This window comes from Chelmon rostratus, chromosome 5 (genome assembly GCF_017976325.1).
Source record: "Chelmon rostratus isolate fCheRos1 chromosome 5, fCheRos1.pri, whole genome shotgun sequence".
Taxonomy (NCBI): domain Eukaryota; kingdom Metazoa; phylum Chordata; class Actinopteri; order Chaetodontiformes; family Chaetodontidae; genus Chelmon; species Chelmon rostratus.
The window spans coordinates 3284027-3305291 of NC_055662.1; the positions used below are offsets into that span (position 1 = coordinate 3284027).

A 21265-nucleotide genomic window follows, 5' to 3' on the forward strand; every position below is an offset into this window, starting at 1 on the left:
ACCACTCGGTTACATGATGGTTTACATTAGAAGTCGTGCATAACGACTTAATGTTTACATAAGGAAGCTCCACAGCTGGATTTCTCTGACATCAACAACAGTATTCTTTCAGCGCAATGAGTGATTTTTGGTGTTTGATTTGTCATCAGAGTGATTTATAAACTGCTCAAAGCTTCCTAAAATGATTCATTACCTTTCTGTTGATGGATTTGCACCTGAAATGAATGTTATTCTACAGTTCACCCTCTGTAGAAAGCCTTATTTTTGACACACAGTTGGCTGACCTGCACTTTTGCACCTGTGGGGAGAAATTAAGGAAAAGCTTTTGGCAAGAGAAAGTTTCTGGCTGAGAAACAAGAGGATGTCGTTTCAGTAGATTCCCGGTTTGCTTCCTCTGAGCAATTTCCAGGAAAGAGCCGATGGATTTTTTTACTGCATTGACAAACACGCGATCACACAGGCGAGGATCAACATTTGAACTTTTAACTGGAGGCTATAGCTACAACATTAAAAGAGAAATGCTGATCTGTAAAACTGTGCTAGAAAATAAAGTGGACTGAAGGAGCAGGACCCAGTCTGAACCTGATCAGTCACGACTCCCTGCAGATGACAAAGAAATAGAGGCGATGTGTTTACACTTCCTTGGTTGACTCCTGATCCGTTCTGTTCCAGGTGCTGTGAGGGCTAAGGACATGAACACTCTGCTAAAAACTGATGGAATAAAAAGCCCTGTGAAGAAACTTTAAACCGGTCTAACAGCAAAAAAAAAAAAAAAAAAGAACCCTTCTTGTTCTGTCTGACTGCTCAGTTTAGCTTGTCGGGTCATGTTCTAGTTTCAGTGTAAACACACTGCAGCATCCTGCAGGAGGAACCATGAAGCATCTGTGTTAAATGAACTGCTGCCCAGTTCAGGTTGGACTGTTTGAGGCTCACACTGACAGTCACTGTCAACAACATCTTGGTTTCTATTTTTCCTTCTATTGGTTTCAATTTATTTTGTCCTTAAAGGCATCACCAAACTGGTCCCACAGTCACCCATTATTTAACCAATTCACGTGATCAGATTTGTGTGTATTTCTTTTGCTTTAACTGTACTCTCAATATCATCAAGTGAGGGTGGTGTTGTCATTGAATCTTCATGATTTAAATAAAGGTTGAGTGACACCTGTAGTTTTACAGTGTATCTGGCACTGCTGCTCTCTGATTGGCTGTTAAGCCTGTGTGAACCATCGCCCATGTATGGTGGATTTACATTGCATTCAGTGAGCAGAGGTGTCTTTCTGATCACACAAAAGCCTTTTCCCTCACATACAAACACAGATAGTGGTGAAAGGGCATCACATGCTTCCTGGAAATTTAAGGTGAAAAATGGTGTTTGATCCTTAAAGCCTCTTTCTCTTCAACTTGCACCTTACACAGGTGCAGTTGAGTCAGACCACATGCTCTAATCCACTATTGTGTTGTGGGTGGGTGGTGAGGGGCGTTGCTGTTCAGATTGAGGTTCAATGGCTAGAGATCAGATCTGTGTCAGATATAAAAAGCAATCTGTTATTTTTTATATTGTCTTCATGTTCCTGCACAGTGTACTGTCCATATTCTAAGACAAATCAGCTCCACTGCAGCAGATTCTACTACTAATTGAAATCTTCAAATACAACAGCTGCCATCAACATTAACCGGTGTGTCAGTGTGGGCGCTTCTGTCATAAAGTGTTCCCATTCATTGTTTCCTCTTGCCTGAGGTGTAAAAGCTGGTGTGTGGATGAAACCCAAATGGAAACAGACTTAATGAACAAATGATGACATACATGAAGCAAGTGGCTTAAACGTCACTCAAGCTTCCGGCTGAAAGCATCAGATCTGTGTGGAGCGATGAGGAGACTTTAACCTTCCTCGCATTATTTCATGAAACCCACAGAAATGTCTTATTTCCATCATGTTTTCCACGTGGTTTTCCATCATTTGAGCTCTTACTGGAACAATGAACTCATTGCTATGAAGCTGGTGGATCGAAACATATCAAGTCATGTTTTCTTTAAAATTTTTTTCAGGAAATTTGGTTTAAATGTCTCTGTCCTGCTGTTGTTACAGACATGTTTGAACTAACCTCGGCCTCTCCATGCACTCATGGACTGACTGCTGTGACACTGACCTGTGACTGTCTGTGGGCTTATGGGAAATGGTGTTCGTTAAAGACCACCACAGAACACAGAAATATTGAATAAACAATGGTATTTGATTGTTTTTCAAAAAAATTACAGTCTTTGCCGAAACATATGAAGTAAGCCACTCCATTTTTAGTTGTTTAAGTAATGACAAATGTCAGTGGGATTTTTAATGAGCTTTTCTTTCTTCTGTAGCAGAACCAGGAACCAGAACCAGGAAGTTTCATACCTCATAACTGAAAGTATGAGGCCTAATGTGTTTGTTTCTGTCATTTAATAAGTAGACCTGAGTCACATATGACTACCCCCCCCCCCCCAACCTGTCATATTACCTGTCGAAGTGAACGTGAGTTATACGTGACGATATCTGCATGGCAACCGCCAACATCAACATCAACAGGTCTTCCCCAGAAGCCCCGAGGCGGCAGCTGCCCTCCGTCACTGAGCTGAAGCAGCGCCCTCACCTCTATCTGTGAGGTAATGCATCGGTGAGCGGTGAATAAGCTCCATGAGCTATATGCCAATGGCATGAGTTACCGTATATTCATCATTAGAATAACAGTGCAGTCTGCAAGGTTTTCAGACACTTGAACCATGTTACTCATCACTGGATGAAGCTGTGATGTAAGCTGAAGCTGCTGCAGCTCCACACTGACGGCCCGTGACTCAGCACCCATCAGATTTTATAGCTCAGCCAATAAAAAGATGAAAAGTGAAAACAAGAAAGTGATTCTGTGGAGGAAAGTTTTCCTCAGAGTCTGCAGAAATCACTCTGAAGCTAAAATCCCAAATATTCCTCAGTGTGTCTGTTGGCATATGTAGTTTTAAATGCAATAGCATCAGTTCTACCCCATTCACTGTGACAGCATGTTGAGTCTTCTGTTGCTCTTACCAGATTTTCATCACTGATGCTGGTTGGTGAGGTCATTCCACCTCATCCCACAGGGGTAGGATGCAGGGTTGAGGTCATGGCCAGTCAAGCTCTTTCCCCATCTTTTTCTGTGTCAGTCCCTGTTATCAGATCATGTTTTCTGAGCCACTGTGGGCTCAGTGTTTCTTTGCAGTTGGAAAGATTTTGTTTTAATGCTCAGTTAGAAGCCTACTCTAGAAAATATGCATCTGCATGAAGTGTAAAGACCAGTTTCTTTGGTCGTTATGCAAAAATGAATATTCCAAAAAGCAGAAAAACATGTTGCCTTAGGGAATTTGGAAAATTGCTGCCTTACATAAAATGTGAGAATTTAAAACTTGTTTGATGCCTTCTGGTTTTAAAATGCCTAATGTTCTTATGTAATTTGAGTATTGGAAACAGAAATGAGTTAATGTTGCAGTGTTGGAGAGGTTGCTGAATAAACTGCTATCCATCATGGACAATGATCAGCACCCTCTCCATCACACAGTGGACAGACAGCGGAGCACCTTCTCCCACAGGCTGCTACAGCTCCGCTGTCGAAGGGACAGACACAGGAAATCTTTCCTGCACATGCCATTACACTGTACAATAACAGCTAAAAAAAAATCGCAAGTCATAACTTACAGTCATGGTAAACTTTATTTTCTACACACTGCCATTTGCTGTATATACTCTTTTTTTATACAATACTTCTTATTACTACTGTTTGCTATTTTATTATTATGTATATAATCTTTTTACTGCTCGCTATTTTGATATTTTATTATGTATAGTAGTTTGTTCTTTGTAGTCCTATTCCACTTATTTTCACTTATTTCACTGTGTGTAATGCTGCTGCTGCACTGCAATTTCCCAGCTTGGGATAAATAAAGTATATCTATCTATCTAGATGTCTTGATTATGATCCAATGCAATCTGCAAGTAGCAGCTAATAAACACATTATTCATTCAGTGTTCAGATTAATGAATAGAAACATTTAGAAAACAGTCACTTTGTGCACTTCATTGAAAAGGCTGGAAACAGAAACTTCGTTCAGACATTTTTTTATTAAAATTATTAAATCAATAAATAGCAAATAGAATAAATAACTAAATTAGACATTTACACAACAGACAGTGTCAGTTTCAGCTCGGTGACCGACAGTAGTGACGTTTGCCCGCAGGCCTGTTAGTGCAGCTAGAGTCTATGTGTGAATTACACAGAGATGAGTTCAAGTTTTCTTGAGTTCAAGTTTCAGTTTTTTGCAAGTGTTCTTTCTTTCTTTCAAATGTCCCATTCCAGACTGTGTCCTTCTCCACTTTCAGGGGGACTGCTGGCAGGGAGAAGCCTGCGCATGGAGCTTCCTCCCGGCTGCGCCGCGCAGGGCGCACCGCTGCTCGCCAGAAGCTACTCAGGATCAACTCCATCTCGGCTCATTTCGATCCCAGGAGCCCAGACCGGGCGGATTGCAGTTAAACCAGTCCCACAGGTCTAGTTGTCGCTGCCCAGTCTATGGTAGACAAGCAGAGCCACCATGTAGCTCTTCCCGGCGCTCTGCTCGAAGGACCGGCTGGTCTCGGTCTCCTCGGCGGGCTTGGGGCAGGTGGTGCCCGGGATGATCTGTTCGCTGGACGCGCTGTCGTCACAGCTGCTCGGTGAGGCTGACAGGAGCTCGGAGCTGGCGCTGAGGTCCTGGAACTGTCGCACCTGCTCCTCGGCGGACTGGAAGGAGAAACCCTGGTAGTCGCTGACCGGGCTGTCTGCGCTGCCCAGCGGCGTCTCGGCGCAGGGCTCCTCGGTGTAGATCTGCCACAGAACCACCAGGCACAGGATGACCAGCCAGCGCTTTGCCTGGCTCTTCTCCGGTGGGGGAAGGTGCATGCGGACTTTAGCGGGGTACATAACCCGAGTGCAGCGCTTCTTCGGCCGGATGGGCACGAAGGAGCGCACGGCGGTGGCCTGAGTCGGTATCCGCTCGAAGGTGAAGACCTCGGGCTCCGTGCTGCGGGTTGCCATCCTGGAGAAGGCGAAGCTCTCCTGCTGAACAGTCAGAGTCATGCTGTTTGAGCGTGAGTACATTTTTCTTCGAGTTTTGTGTCGCTTTCTCTCGGGTTTCTTTCTCCTTGAGCGTTCACAAAGTCAGATATCCTTACCGCCGCGGAGAGCACACAATTTATATCTTTCTCGTTCAGGTTGTGCTTTTAGAAACGCCCATACACAGCAGGCCACTCCCTGAGGTTCAGCCAACGCACCTTATTGCTCAAGTGGGAAAATAACACAGATAATTGCATATTTCTACGTTTGTGGCCGAGGCTGTGACTCCGGAGCGAGCAGCCAGCGAGAAGCTGAATCATCAGGGTTTGGTAAAATAATTACACTCAACTATGTGGCAACAAGTCAAAAAGAGGGCCTGATGTGAATATAGGCTACTTATATACTTATATATTCAGTGAGAAAAAAAAGATAATTGTTGATATAACGCACATTATGAAATGTCTTATTTAAACATGAAAACATGATACATATAGGCCTAATAAAAGATCAGGATGTGCCAGAGTATTTTGTTTCATGTTGCTGTTCACGCGGTTGTGACAATGTCACCTTCACATGATATTCACATGATATTCAACAGTGCCAGTCAATCAGAGGATCAGGAGGCTTCAGTTGACTGTAAACACTGCAGACAGCACGACATGTGCCCAAGCACATGTGAGACTACTCTGCTGGAAACTTCCTTCAAGTCCACATCCACAGGTGTTTCTTTTCGTTTGTTTGTTTTTACTGTACAGGCCTACAGAGTTCAGATTTCACACCGAACACAAACTGAAACCTGAGGAAGAATGAATGAATGAGTGAATGAATGAATGAATTACTAAGTTCCTCCTTCATTTTGACCCGCAGGCAAGTGGCGGATTTGTCATGTAGATGATGTAAAAATATACAGAGAAAAGCAACACAAAAAAATGCTTTGAGCAATGCATGTAACTTCCTCCCTAAAGCTGGAGGGACACACGCACAAATGCACAGACACACACACACACACACACACACACACACACACACACAGTTCATTCTAGAAAGTGACAACAGAGCCTAGTTTTAAAAATTAACATTCACACCTGTACCACATTGAGTGCCGTCTGTTCAGCTTTATGTTTTCAGTAATACGGGTCATGTTCAGCAAACAGGTCAGCAAGCCCTCTGACTGCCTGAACTTCCTGCCAGCGCTGTGACGACGTGAGCTGGGCTGCAAAATGCAGTCATTTGGGATTTTGAAGAGTGTTGTAACAAAAACCGAGGGGTGCATTTTTAGCCAACATGACTTCACCTGATGTTGACCCCAAACACTGAGGTGGAGCTCAGTGAAGTCGCTGTTGAGGCAATTTAGCTGAAGAGAAAACATACACAGAAATCTGCATGTTTAGAATAAATGAATGAATCAATGAGGTTTACAAGACACCATAAACTCAGAGAAGTAGCAAAGAGACGGCTGCGTATATATTTTCTAACAATTAAAAAACGTGTTCACAATGAAATCTTCAGAGCTTTATTGTCCACAACAAATTTCAGAAATCACTGATTAAATCATTTACTATATAAGACTGTAGACATCAGTGGAAATACTTGTTAAATCGTTCATCTTGCCTTCGTTTCCAAGCTTTTGAGATAAAGTTATCAAACTTGAATATATTAGACAATTACAATTCAGTAATTGCATTAGCATTAAAATCCTGTTCCACACAAGCAGCATCTGTTTGATGACTCTTTGAACCGATTCTAAAAATATCTCTGCTTGCCTGAAAATGTACATTATACGGGGGAGTTTTAGTGATTTTCCAACATGTGATTTTTGTCACCCTGCGCTCTGTGGTCATTCTGGGTGGTGAAATCACAGGACGTTACACTTGTGAACGTCCAAATCAAAGACGCTACTTTTTCATGAGAAGTGTGTGCTGTGCGTGTGCGTGTGTGAGAGAGAGACTGAGGAGCTGTTTATACTGATACTGTTCTGAGTATAATTTTTAATTGAATGGCTTTTAAATTTACTTTTCTTTCAATGCAGTTCTACTGTTGCAGCTCATTCAGGAAGATTTTCTGTTTCAGATTTCCCCAAAATCTTTTTTTACTCGTAAGTTTGTTTGTTAAACAGTTTTTGATGAAGAAAATAGCTGTTTCACTACTTCTGTTTTGAACCATAACATTTTGTAGAAAATCACGTCAAACCAACGTTCATGTTCACATGTGGAAGCTTGGCAGTTAAACTAAATGTACGTCAGGAGATCCCTCACTAGTGTTTAGCTTCCAGTTGCAGGACAATGTCATGGAGCTTTAAAACATGAATGAATACCCTTTTTGGCGCAGTTAGATATGGAAATAAGTTTGGATGAAATTTGTAGCAGAAAATGTGGAATAACTGACGAGGTGAGAGAATAATTGGGAACAAAATGTAGAACGTTCATACAGATTTAAACAAACAAAATATCACTTTCCAACCCAAGCCTCAGTCAATGAATTGTGAGGACTCAGTATATTTCTGTATATTGTATTCCATTTCCCTGGAATCTCTGCAGCCTCTGCACCGACATGTCTAGTTTCACTTCTTGGCGCTGCTGCCGGATCATGTTAAGACATGTCTGACACCATCCTGTTCTGCAGGGAAAGAGCTTTTTTGGGTCATCTGTTCTCAGAGTCAGGCAGTTATACTAAATAATCCCACTGAAATCCAATCCAACCGGCCAACATGTCCGTAAAATTTACATAATGCTTGCTCTTTTTTTCCTATGCTCTGCATTTTTAAGAGCATAGAAGGTAGCATTTATTATCATTCTGTCCCTCGATATTCAGTGTACAGGGAAACCAGATTGTGTTTCTTCAGTGCTATGGTTTACACAGTGCATTTATACATTTTACATTTATACAAAATAAGATGTTTTGTCTCTTTTTGTCTGTATTTTTGTCTTGTGCAGCATGTTCAATGTCTCAGTGCCTTTAACAAGATGCAATAAACCCACTGTACACGAGCTGCTGCTCATCACCATTCAGCAGACAGAGAAACACGTGGGACATTGAGCAGCCACATATTTTTCTCAGGAGTTGGTGGAGACCAATTACAGAGCTAAAAGAGAGTGAATATACATTCATCAGGCGGACTAGAACACAACCCCAATGGGATGATTATGTAGCCGTGTGTCTGCTGGATCTGAAAGTAGGCAACTGTCTGCTGTATCGTTGACCAGAATTAAGTGTCTGTCAGCTTGTTTTGGTGTTTTTCTGCCCCCAAGTGGACAGTTCCTGCTTGCAATTTAACCAGGGATGTACAGACATCTATAACTGGATTACTTTGATAGTGAAGACAACATAAAAACGTGATAATACTCAGTCAAGTTCAGGTATTATAAGGAAGCATCTTTGAATCTGATTTCATCAGATTTTATCTGATTTCCAAGCAGAGTTATGGCTGTTTATTCACGGCACACATCAGAGAAAACAACGTGTAAGACACTCTCAATTGCATCAACAATTGTAACAAATAGGTTATGACCCTGAGAACTGGTATGATTCTTTTAGCACACTGCGGCAGTCGGTCAGTGAGTTATTTTGAATCACCTCCATGAGCTGTGTGTCTCGACTCCTAACTTCCTGTTTTTAGAACACCTGTATGCACCTGCTGTTTCACTTAACACAGTGTATCTTTACCTCAGTTTGAAAATCTCTGGTCTAAAGTGTCATTGTGTGCAGGAGCATCAAGTTTTCTGACAACGTCTGGCCCTGTTCAGTATGTTAATTATGAGGTGAAACATCAATCAGACTTGTGTCCAAGTAGAAGTTTTAGGCTGAGGGTAGCATGATAGGTAAAGTAAGTAGGTCACTGGAATCATTAGAAAATCACCCCCCTGGGGTCTGTGAAACTCTTCACAGAGTTTCATAATGATCTGTCAGACCTGTGTGATCATAGACATTGCTGAAAGGCCTGTTGGTGTTTTCCGCAAAAATTGTCAGCTGGTGAACGGAAAACACTTTCCTGGGAATCCCCGGTAACCCCACTCACTGTTTGGCACGTCTATCGTTTCGCTGCTGTATCTGTGATCACAGTGCCGCTATGTTACATGACACAAAGCATCTCTTTCCAAAGAAAACAGAGTGGTGCGTGGGTTATTCACGAGAATGCAATGACAAATGCGGAAGAGAAAGCAATAAATGGTGTGATGAAATGTATGGCAAGCTGGTTTTGCCTTGGCAGCTTCTTATCCATCTCTGATCAACTCTGACATGGCTGGTATTTCCTCTTTGATCAAATATTTTTCCTCCCCCTGCTCAGCCTGCAGGGTTTGTGCAACCTGAGCAGCACTGAAAAGGATTTTTATTTTGTTATAGGAAACCTGTGCAGATTTGACCAACGAGGGGCTCAAACTCTGGATGTGTGTTATCAGTTTCAGCTACAATGAATATACTCAATGCCACTGTGTGCAGATGCTTTTATATGATGATACTATCTTTCAAGCAATCTTTCAAGATTTTTTTTCTGGAAAATAAATGATGGAATACTTAGGAATAATAAGCAGCTAGAAATTGGATTGATGGCTGCCTACTGATTGATCCATATTTAATTTTAAAAAGGTGCTAGTACTCTAAACCAATAGCCTCCATTGTACAAACATGTTTAGCATTTGGAGGCAATATTCACACACAAGAATCATTCATTTAAAGTTGCAGCTCACTAGTCCAAAAAATAAAGTAACTGATGTGCAGAAATAGTCTAGCAGTTTAGCTCTGATCCCTGCCAGGCTCTGTGCAGACCCTTTAGAACAGGATTTATAGAGCACGATTATGTGGCGCACTAACCTTTTGCAGCTGAGGTGCTGTGGTGGATAGCATGTAGCATGTCAGATTTAATGTAGAAGACCAGAGTTGATGTCCCTTCAAAGACCTGCAATCGTTTTGAATTAATTAAAGGAATATTTCGTATATATATTTCAAGCAGTATGCTGTATATTGTTGATATATTCAGACATTGATGTCATATTCTGGAGGCAAAGGCAGCAGTCTGAGATCTTAACAAGCAGCTTTCTGACTGAGCTAAACCACATATTGTACTGCACACAGTTGCACATTTTTGCCTCCTGTTGCAACTTTTTCCAGCAGGAATCAGGCCTGCAGGCCCACAAGAGTGCCTACATCCATTAGACAGTGGCCATGCTGAAAATGGATCCATGTCCTGTTTTGTTGCAGTGATGCAACCTGACAGTCACCATAAAACAAAACGTGCTATGTCAGAAATTCAAGTGAAATTCAGTTGCAGTTGTTCACTTTGACAAGCACATCGTTGAGTGTTTCAGGTGCAAGTGTCTGTCGTTATGTTTCTGTCACGTCTTCAAACAGCTTCATTCCCAACAAAGAGCTTCAGAGTGAAACTGGCTGTGTTCACATCCTGCATGTTTAAAATATCTGGAGCATATTTCTGTGCCTTTTGTTTCGCTGTGAGCTTCAGCAGAAAAAATCAGAAGCATCTCAACCCTCTGCTGGACGGGGATGCCATCAGCGTGACATCACACACACACACACACACACACACACACACACACACACACACACACACACACACACACACACACACACACACGCCCTGCAGTGGGAACCTTGACTGAGTGTCTGGGTGGCCAGAGGAGAACATGGCTGGAAAATGTGTCACAAACACTCACACTGTTCTCTCAGCTGGGTGTGTAATTCCAGACACTGTATATTCATTTACACACACACACACACACACACACACACACACACACACACACACACACATACAGTCTACAGTACCAGTGTTAAATACCAAATATGGCAGGCAGCGAGGCAGTGGTGAGGTATTTATTATAAATTATGTGATGTTTGATTGATGACACAGTGCACAGTGCTTTGTGTTGAGTGCTGAGCAGGTGTTGATTTGAATCCAGTCATCACAGCCACTTCATCACACAAATGAAGAGGTTTGGTTTTAATAGTCCACAACATTTTCATGTAGGTTCAACGGAGTCTCACTGTGAGACTCCTTCGCCAGCGGCCAACCTAAAGCTTAGAGACTGGCTGTAACACATTCTCACCATGTGGGGGGGCAATCATGGGCCCCAGAGGATGAATTCTACTGATGTTGGTGATCCTTTGTCATTTGAGTCCTTCATGTTCCCCTGTGGGTGAATTGTAACAACTTTGCCGATCTTCTGACTTATTGTTCAGGGGTCAACACACAGCTGTAATTTCTATTTAGTGCTAATTTGCCAGCATGCTATCTGTGATGGTGAGCATGATGAGCATTGTATTTGGTAAACGTTTGCATGGTAGCATTGTCTCTGTGAGCATGCTTTATGTAGCAGTATGATACATCAGACGTTCATTATACAATCAAACACACCTTAATCACTGAGATGGCAGATCAGAAATTGGTCATCTGTATCATTTTTGTAAGGATCTTTGAACTATTTCGATGTGAGGACGCGTGTGTGCTATTGTTCAACATGGATTGAAGTTTAAAACTAAACAAAACCTGGCTGAAATTCAAGGGAAAACCTTAGTGGACAATACAGGCTTATGAAACAGTGCTAGAAATCTCTCCAGCTCAGCTTCTGTGGTCTGTTTTTTCCACTCTGACTGTAAACTGAGGTGATAGTCGATACTATAACAGCACCTCTCATGTCTGTAATAGCTCTTGTGTTATTTTCATGACACCGATCTACCGTGTGCATGTGTTTCATTTCCTGCAGAGCCAGTGCAGTGACCTCATATGTCTGTCTGTCTGCCGGCTGGTATTCAAAACTTCCACACCGTTTACGTTCGGATGCAGTGCCGTCGACTTTTTTCCACTTTTACCATAAAAAATGAAATGACTTCCAGCAACGCAAACACTGTTTTTCTGTCTTTTCAAATGAGTGAGCTTAGGTTGAGTCAGGTTCATAATGTTGACCACATGGTCTGCCTAATGCGTCTTTTCTCTCCCTCTGTTGTGTTTTACAGTAACTGTTTCTGATCCTTCAGACCACCGAGTCATGGATGAATTCAGTCAGCAGACACACGCACATGCACGCACGCACACATGCACGAATGCACGCACACAAACACTTTGACTGGTCACTTCACTGAACACACAACTGTCAGGTTGTTATGGGGACCATGTTGATGTGGGTCACTATTGTGCGGTAATTCTGATCAAAGACACTTTTGATTGGCTGTGCTGGCTCGTTGCCATGTGAACGGGCCTACGTGCAGAACAGGGCAGCGCCCAGCAGGCGACGACCGGGGCTACAACGTCCCGGTTACTGTAGCTCCACCCAAAACCAGGTCACATGTTTCTGGATGGTTTGTTGTGGTCATTCATAAAGCTTGTGCTCATTCATGTCTTAATTAGCAAACATTTGTTGTGGCCAGAGGGTGTTGTACAGACTGTAAAAGCATCTGTGGAAAACATACAGCTCAGTCCTGTATACAGTAACTAAACTTAACTTTCCCCTTGTTTGCAAAGTTTGTCTCTATTTTTGTTTAATTAAAGAAAGGTTGGGTGAAAGTCAAGAACTTATTGGATTTAAAAGATTTGAAATATACCTTCATCTTTTGACACAAGACCACAAAATTTGGCAGAACAATCCCAACTGCTGGAGCTTTTTCAAGAGCTGTCAGATAACTTGACAGCTATTATTTTGCTTGGGTCAGGAGGGTCGTGAGGCCAAACAATAGGGTCCAAAACCAGAAATCACAAGATTGTTAGTCTTATTTTTTAATTCCAAGATAATGCACGGAAATGAAAATAAATTAAAAAATATATCATTTAATTATGGTGCCATGCTGCATCCATCCTGTTTGTATTTTCAACCGTTAATTTGGATTTTATTGATGGTAAAACACCAAGACACACAAAGTAATCACCTCACAGCAGGAAGATGGGAATGACGAGTGAAACTCTTCAAGGGATTAGAGGCATATTTGCACGAACTTTGCACACATTTATAATCTAATTTCTCCCCTTTAAAACTGTATTATTACTAACTTTACAGCCACAAACTCCCCAGACCTGTGAGATAAAGCCAACCTTTTAACCGTTCAACTCTGAAATTTCAAACTTTACCCAAACTTTCTGAAATAAAAAGAACTTCCATACTGTATGACATTATGATATACTCTTTATATATAATGCATATAATGCATTTTGCATTGTGTTGTTTCAACTTCATCGAAGCTGAGTGACATGTTTAAACTCCAGACTCCGCACTTTTAGGGCTGCATTGTTCGATTGGGAGGAAATGTGCTAAATGTCCTGCACATCATTTCAGACACATTTCCCCAAAAATTCAGCCTGACATGTTTAATATCTTTGGAAACTTTGGGATGTTGAGTAGAATGTAAAATAAAGTGGAGGGGGTTTGAACAAAGTTTGGCTGCACAGCCCAACTTAAATATGGAGCGTAGTTTAAGATGTACATTTCTGATGAAACGTATATTTCACAGTTTCACAGTGCGCCCCAAGGATTCATTTCCAGAAGTTAACGTATTAAAAGAAACCTTTGAAACAAAACCTTCTCTAAAACCTTCATTGTGCTTTGTGTGATGTGTTTGAGGCACTCAGATCCTGTCTGACCTCAGAGCTTCTGTCCATTAAAGTGTTAAATTTGGACAGCGGATGGTTGTTGCCTCCTCTTGGGCTCCAGAGCAGAAAGTTTTCTTTGCTTTTTCGTCATTTTCCATCTCGATCTGATTGGACCAGCGGGGCTGAGGGGGGGGGGGGGGGGGCCCAAAGGGGGGACCCTCCTGACCAATCCCAGCTGTTTCTGGTTAGAAGAGAGCTGAAGCGGTTCAGAGAAAGCCAGTGAACCATCCAGAAACGTGTTGCCCCTCACAGCTAACCTCGACCTCAGCAAACCAAACAGATGACTTCCTGGCTGAGTAACTTCTGACAGCGGCTCAACGTCATGAACACCAGGCCCGGCCTGATGTCCACGGCTCATCTCATCTCAGTCTCTCATGTGGGAAATTTCAAGTCATGCTGCTGGTTTGTTTTTTCTCTATTCCTGTAACCGCTGGACTCAAACCAGCGGCCGGAAAACCCCAGAGGTCGCTGAGTTCGAGGAAGTTTGACTGACTGATCATCTGCTCTGACAAAACGATTCCTGTCATGAAAATAAAACACACTTTCACGAGTTGATGTAGGCTCTTCCTGCATCCTGTGATGGAATTTTCTGTCTTGATTACACCCAGTGGGCGCCTCAGGGTCACAGTCAGGTAAAGGGGTCATCTTCAGACAAATACAACATTTTTCCTTCACACACATGACTCAGGAAATCAAAGAGGGAAGAGTGACTTTCATGTTTTTAAACTTTGAGCTCGGAAATTCAAGCGTTGAGATGATTTTAAAACCCAAGTTCCGATTTTTTATCTACTATCCACTATCTCATTGCCTCAAAAAACGCAACACCTTCCTGTGACTGATGAACTCTAAAAGAAAACAGAACCATAAATTTGTTTCACATTGAAAACAAGTTGCAAGCAGAAAGTATTTAAGTTTCCTTTCCAAAATAAAAAACAGGAATAAAAGAGATGATAGATGCTTAGACAGGAGTTTTCTCTAAGGAAATGTGAACTGGAAGTGAAGTGCCGACACTTGCTGTCCAGCCCTGTCATTACAGGCAGGAACAGCAGGTGCATCCTGATAATACACCGCTCTGAAACAGAGCCGCCATTGTGGCTGTAAAGAGCCTTAAGACTCATCAATAAAATGATAGATCATTCTTAAAGGTAGTGAGGTATATGGTCAGATCACCACTTTTAGTTGTGGTATGTGAGGCTACGAAGGGTCAGATAAAGAATAGATAAACCAGAGGTAGTAATGTTTAGGGGGCTATTAGGACTATTAACTTTAGATGTAGACATAGATTGTCACAAAGGAGAACATTCCTCAGTGGGACAATGCCCAGAGCATGATCTGGTCTTTAAGCTAGGGAAAGGTATGGGTGGAGTTAGATAAACAGTCATGCTATATATTGTGTTGTCTGTATGTTAAGGGCAGAGTCTTCTGATCTGACCCTGAATCTCTCTCGGATGGCCGGCATCTGATCTGATACTGCTTGTTAATAAAGGTCTCTTCAACTCAAGCTTGTATCAGCGGAGTTCTTCCTACACCATCATCATACCACTGCTTGGCAGGACCTGGCTGATAAACTTCAGTAGCCAGTGGAGTAATGCTTCAAGCACAGAAATATCTCTTTTCCTGAGAACAAATGGTGGCTTGAGTCACAGTCTGACATCTGAACGCATAATCCTATTTTGTTCCCTCATGACATGAAACATGTGAACGTTCCGGCTGTTATTTCACACACGTCCAGTATGTGGTGCGTCGTTTCTTGTGAATTCCTTTTTTTTTTAGGTTACACAATCCCAGTCCTGTGTGGGTAAACTGACTCTAATCACTAATGGTGACAACTGAGAGAGGTAAACTGAACTGCACAAATAGAACCAAAAACAGGATCTCATATAATTAATGTAAGTTTAAGGTATGAAACAAGAGAATGCACTGTGTTAAAAGGGGCACTGAATAAATATACAAATTAACCCCTTAACAATCCAGTAAAAGTGAGCATGAAACGCTTATCCAAGGCACACCCACAGTAAATGCATGGTGTTGGTCTCCTTTGAAAGGTAACTCTCTGAACTTTTATAACTTTTTTTTAGATGATATATCTGGGACTGATTAGCTGGGAAACACAATGGGACCACAGCGTGAAGCCTGACACTAGTCCAAGCTCAATAAAAACTGACAACAATGCCAGAGAAACTGAATATTTTCACGTTTTTCTCTAATGGTGGCTAAAAAAGAGGCAATTTATTCTATATTTATTATTTATCTACGTAGATATCCGTATTTGTATTCATGAGATCAACATTTTGTCCATCTATATTAATATTTAAGGTATCTGTACCTACATTTTGGCTATATATATCTTTATTATGAGGCCATTTACTATTTGTATAACTTCAGATTGTGTGTAATATTTGTATTTGTGACTGGAGCTGACACATCAGCCCCTTTGACCTCGCAAAATATTTTCAATTGTCACAAATAATAACTAAGCCAGCTAATTTTTTACGTCGCCGATTGATAAAGATAAATGAAAACCCAGCTATGTAATATATGACATACATATCTTTTTAAAATGTTGCACTACAATAAGCCCATGTGATGGGAAACTGGCCTGTGCAATGTAGTGAGTCTTCACTGTAACTCCGCTGTGACTGTTCTGGATGAAGAAATGTTGTATTACCAAATGTTTTCAACCACCACAGACAACTTCTGTTAAGATATCATACTGTTAGACACACATAATAAAACACAGAAACCAACACATTCTGACCTGTCACTATGACAGTAATGTAACAGTAGTGTCACCAGCTGATCCCAGGTCTGTGTAGGAGAACTTATCTAATCAGTGACTGATTTAAATAGTGGGTGTTTGTCAGACTGCTGTGAAATGTATTATCTTGTTTTCTCACAACTCTGTCAGTCGCTGATGGTCTGCATTACATTAGAAGACTGATCAGATAAATGCTAATCTGATCTACACAATGTGACGCGTTCACACTTCCTTTATACACAAGATGTTAAAACTCAAAACAGTGGAATTGGTGTACTTCCATGTTATTTACTAACCACCAAGAGCCTGCTGAAGGTTTATGTTTCAAGATGAAACACAGATGCCAAAACTTATTTGAATTATTCTGGAACCATTCATGTAAATATCATACAAAGCTCCAGTGCCGGGGCCAGCCACTTGTTACACCCTCACTCGCTCTCACTCAATGGTTGTTAGACTCTCCACTGGAAACTCAGTGGGTTCGCTGATGTCATGTGTTGCTGCAGCGACCTCTTTGCTTCTCTCTGAAGATGCTGGACAATGTTTATAATGTTAGTGTCAACAGCTTTAATCGACACATGGCAACTACGGTGTGGTTCAGCTCTGGGAAAGAATGTGGGTTTAAATAGCTGCAGGTCTGTGAAGGGACCCCAAACTCTGATCTCCTGCACGAAAGTGGTGAGGACTGGACTACTAGTGGTGAGAAGTAACAGTACATTTACTCAAGTACTGTTGTTGAGAACAATTACTTTTTACTTCCACTCCACTAAACTATAAATAACTATTTCATTTTTTACTCCACTACATTTATTTGACAGTATAGTTATTAGGTACCTGCAGTTTAAAAGTGTACATATTAAATACTCAGCATGTAAAATAATCAATAACAGCTTCATCTCAACCAGCTGTGACATTAAAATTCTGCTAACATGTAAATGTAACAGAAATAATATCACAATTACGTTGGCTTACACTGAGTATATTTTCCAGTGTAACACTTTCAACACATGACTACATCTGATCCAGCACACAGACCATCTGCAAAATCAAATTATCACCACACTGCAAGTAAACTCCAGCTGATCGAGACTTTTCTATAATTCAGCCCTAAAAAACTGTTTTTATCAAACAAGTGCAAAATCTGACAGTAAACTCAGAGTAATCTGTTTTCAACAGCAATCAACTTGCTTCAAGAATTTTCCAGATACAAGAGTCTGCATCTTGAAACAATAGAATATTATGGGGTTTGAACCTGCACGCAAAGAGGCTGCTTGTCTGTTAGTGTTGAGCAACTCTCGGCTTCAAGACAAGTCATGCAAAGCGATGAAATCAGTAAAAACACCTTCCACCGAATGAGCGTGATTAAAGAAAGGATGAATAAACTTCCATCACTGGTTGGAACTGAGTTTCAGGCCTGGCAGGAGGTCACGTCCTCTCTCATTAAACAGCAGGTTTCTCTCGGTGTGTGACGTGATTTTCTCTGGACGTTTAACATCTGCAGTGACTCAGACTGTGGTTTCATAACTGAACAGGAGCTGCTGATGTTCCTGTTCTTTGACTCTTGTCTCTGTGTGTTCTCTGGAAACCCGTTTGAGGATAAATGCACATTTTTCACTTATCTTTACACTTTAAACTGGTACGTACGGATGCATCTTCACCTCAGTTTTCTGCATCTGCTCGTCCAGCCGTGTTGGTCCACTGACTCTGTATGTTCACACCACCTCTAAATGACTTCGTCAGACTCTTGAGTGTCAAGCTGTGAAGACTAGCATCACACATCTGTTTTCATTGTAGAACTGAGCACGGTGTAACATCCTGCCATATGCTTTTGTTCAAGTGGCCATAGAAATTATGACTCTCGTGTACAGGGAGTGAAAGAATGAGTCAGGTGTATGAATGGGTCGCCAAAAAATGTCTGACACTGGTTTTGCCTCCTGTTGGTTTCTTCTAACGATGACCATGATGCTTCCCTCATGTCAGCCAAGTAGTTTCTGAGCCTAAGCCAAAGCCAGCCTCAGATCAGAAACTCTGTTACAGCAGAAAGTTCAGAGGATGCATGAGCACAGCTGCTGCTAAAGTGATGCCTATAAAAAGATCTCTGCACAATCTGTTTTGTTATTGAAAGCACTCTGGTCTCCATTGGCAGTTGAGTAGTATTGACCAATCATGTTTGAGCGGGCTTTGGTTGCATGCAGGTAAACGGTCAGTGTGGAGAACAAAACAGGTGGAACGGATTGGCTGAAATGCAATCAATGACAATTTAGCTTTTTATTGATGTTTTATTGATTTGAGGTTGAACAGTGGGAGCTTCGAAAACAGAAAACATTGGCCGTTGCCCCCAGAAGCTAAACTGTTGCCAGACAATAGCCGCTGTAAGGACTTGTCAGGGATCCTGCATTTACGCTTTTGGTTGTGATTATTTTTATTTAATCACACATAAAAACAATGCCATTTTATGTTTATATTTTTATATTACGAATCAATTTAATACTCATACACGTAAACACTGACTCTCTCTCTGACTCTCTGATTACACCCATGCTGTAAACTGGAACCAAATCAGGCTTCAAGCCAGTGGTTATCGAATCAGGGCATCTGAGGATGAAATATAACCCTGCCAGCACAGAGAGGAGCGTCCTGCTGATGTTGGTTTTGGCTCAGTTAGATGGAGGAAACCTGTAATCTGATCTGATTAGCCTGAAAGCTCCAAAGAGCTGTTTACAATGAGCCACAAGAGCAGCACTCCCTCCCTTCAGGTGTTCAGATTTGCCCTTTAACAAATGTCAGCCATTGATGACAGGGCTGACTGTGCTGCTGACTGACAGCTGAACTTTCTGCTGATGGTTTTCAGTGGAAAGAATTGTCCTGATGGTGACGTGTCGCAAAAGCAACGGCAAGTTGACGTGATTGGATTAGCTTCAGCCGGGTCTTAAAAAACCTGCAGAAGTTCAAGTTTTCCTTGGTTAAAAGAGGAAAGTGACGCACACAAGAAGGTAGCGTGACACACCTGAACTTTTTCTCATTTTAGTGTCTTAAAGGCAACACAAGGAATGTTGCCTTTAAGGAATGTAATGGTGTTATTTCTTAAATATACAACTCACTGCAAACCAGGGATCTGAACACTTGTCTGCAGCTTTTCCTGGTTTGGGTCTCTTTGCACCAGTGAAGAGAATTTTATGCAACAGCATGATACTTTTGTGTTTGTCCCTTTCCTGTTTGACCTGGACAATGTCCCCGGGCACGGGCGCAGCTCCGTACAGAAACGCTTGAATGGTTACTTTTTGGGCTGAGCTAACCGTGAGCCAGACTTCATCACCAACAGTCATCCATCAGTGTTGGACCACACTAATGATCTTGTGCCCAAATGGAAGCAAATCCCTGCAGCCGCATTCAATTGTCTGGAGACAGAGGAATGACGTGGGTGGAATATTCTGCTGTCCAAGTACTTTTGACATGAAGACATGCTGGAAAAAAAAAACAGCAAAATTCACAGAAGCCTATTTGTTAATGTTGAAGAAGCAGAAGGCATTAAATTCACTAAATGTAAGCTGAGCTGTGGCAGACAGAATGAGCATCAAACAGTTTATATGAACACAGTATAGAGCGTGTGATTATAAGATGGCTTTAATTACTGAGAGAGAGGCTCCAGTGTTCTTGTAATAATGCAATATTAGTTGAGTTTACCCGTGGGAATCAGATTTAGACAAACACACATAGATGCACACACACAAACACACACACATATGCACGTATGCACACGCACACCTGTGCACACACCTGCAGTGAGTATGTGTCCTGATTGTTCAGCCAGTTTTTTTTTAACTTTCAGTACAGCTGTGAATCACACACACTTTTAACCACAGATAAACAGAACACACAAGCACGTACACACACACACACACATTCATGAGCGCCCTGATAGATACTGACTGTCATGCTCATTAAACTGTCATCGTGCTCAGCAGTGACGTGATGTCTCCTTCCTCAAACTGTTTCAAATGTAGTCACTTCAGGAGTCACTCTGGCATTGTCACAGAATTCATCACAACACCTCAGCCCTCACACATGTCTGTGTGTGTGTTTGTTCATCTACATATGGCTCTGATGTGCGTTCAAAACAACTACGATAAAACTAAAAATGAGCATTTTTTTGCTTGTCAATCCTACAAACAAATCAATCACTTTGCTGCCTCACAGGCCAAACAGCTGGTTCCTTATTCTCACATTCATCTTTAAATCTCAAAAACTGGTGAATAAAATGAAAATTACACTACAACTGCAAAAAAAAGCAGCAATCTGGACATCTCAGTACATTCCTGCATTTTTTTTCCTGCATTCCTGCACGTTTGACAGATTCAAAGGGAAACATACAGATGTTTGTGAGTGTGCAACACCTCCGCTGTCCTCTTTAATGTATGCTGAGGTTCCCAGTTGATTTGGTACTTTATTCCTTTGCTTGTGCGTCATGCCCCCCACCCCTGCTTAGTCTGCAGTCTCACTCGGCTGTGTAGTGTGTGATTGCTTGAGTGGAGACTGGTGTGCTGGAGCCAGAGCAGGGCTTCTCCAGCTGCATCCCATCCTGTAATCAAGACTCTGACCCTGTCACCCTGTCACTTTGTGCTTCTCATCTTGTCAACCTGACATTGGCTCATTGCCTGTTTCCAGCTGCTGCCCACTGATGCTGGGGACTGAACCAAACAGACCAAAAACTAGGAGCTAAAAAAGACTAAAGAGAGAGCCTCAGAGCTGCAGAGTTGGTGACAATTCCAATAATTCTGCCGGTTTAATGGAGGTAATTTGCTGGAACTCCTTGGGTCTGCACTAAA

The 21265-nt window shown here is 41.8% G+C and overlaps 1 protein-coding gene across 1 annotated transcript; it reads right to left on the minus strand.

The window, feature by feature from the left end:
- Positions 1-4082: 4082 nt before the first annotated feature.
- ier3 (immediate early response 3) lies at positions 4083-5209 on the minus strand. The gene has a single exon (XM_041937803.1). It carries the CDS (start codon positions 5134-5136, stop codon positions 4549-4551), a length of 588 nt encoding a protein of 195 aa, XP_041793737.1. The 5' UTR covers positions 5137-5209; the 3' UTR covers positions 4083-4548.
- Between the last annotated feature and the right edge of the window lie 16056 nt (positions 5210-21265).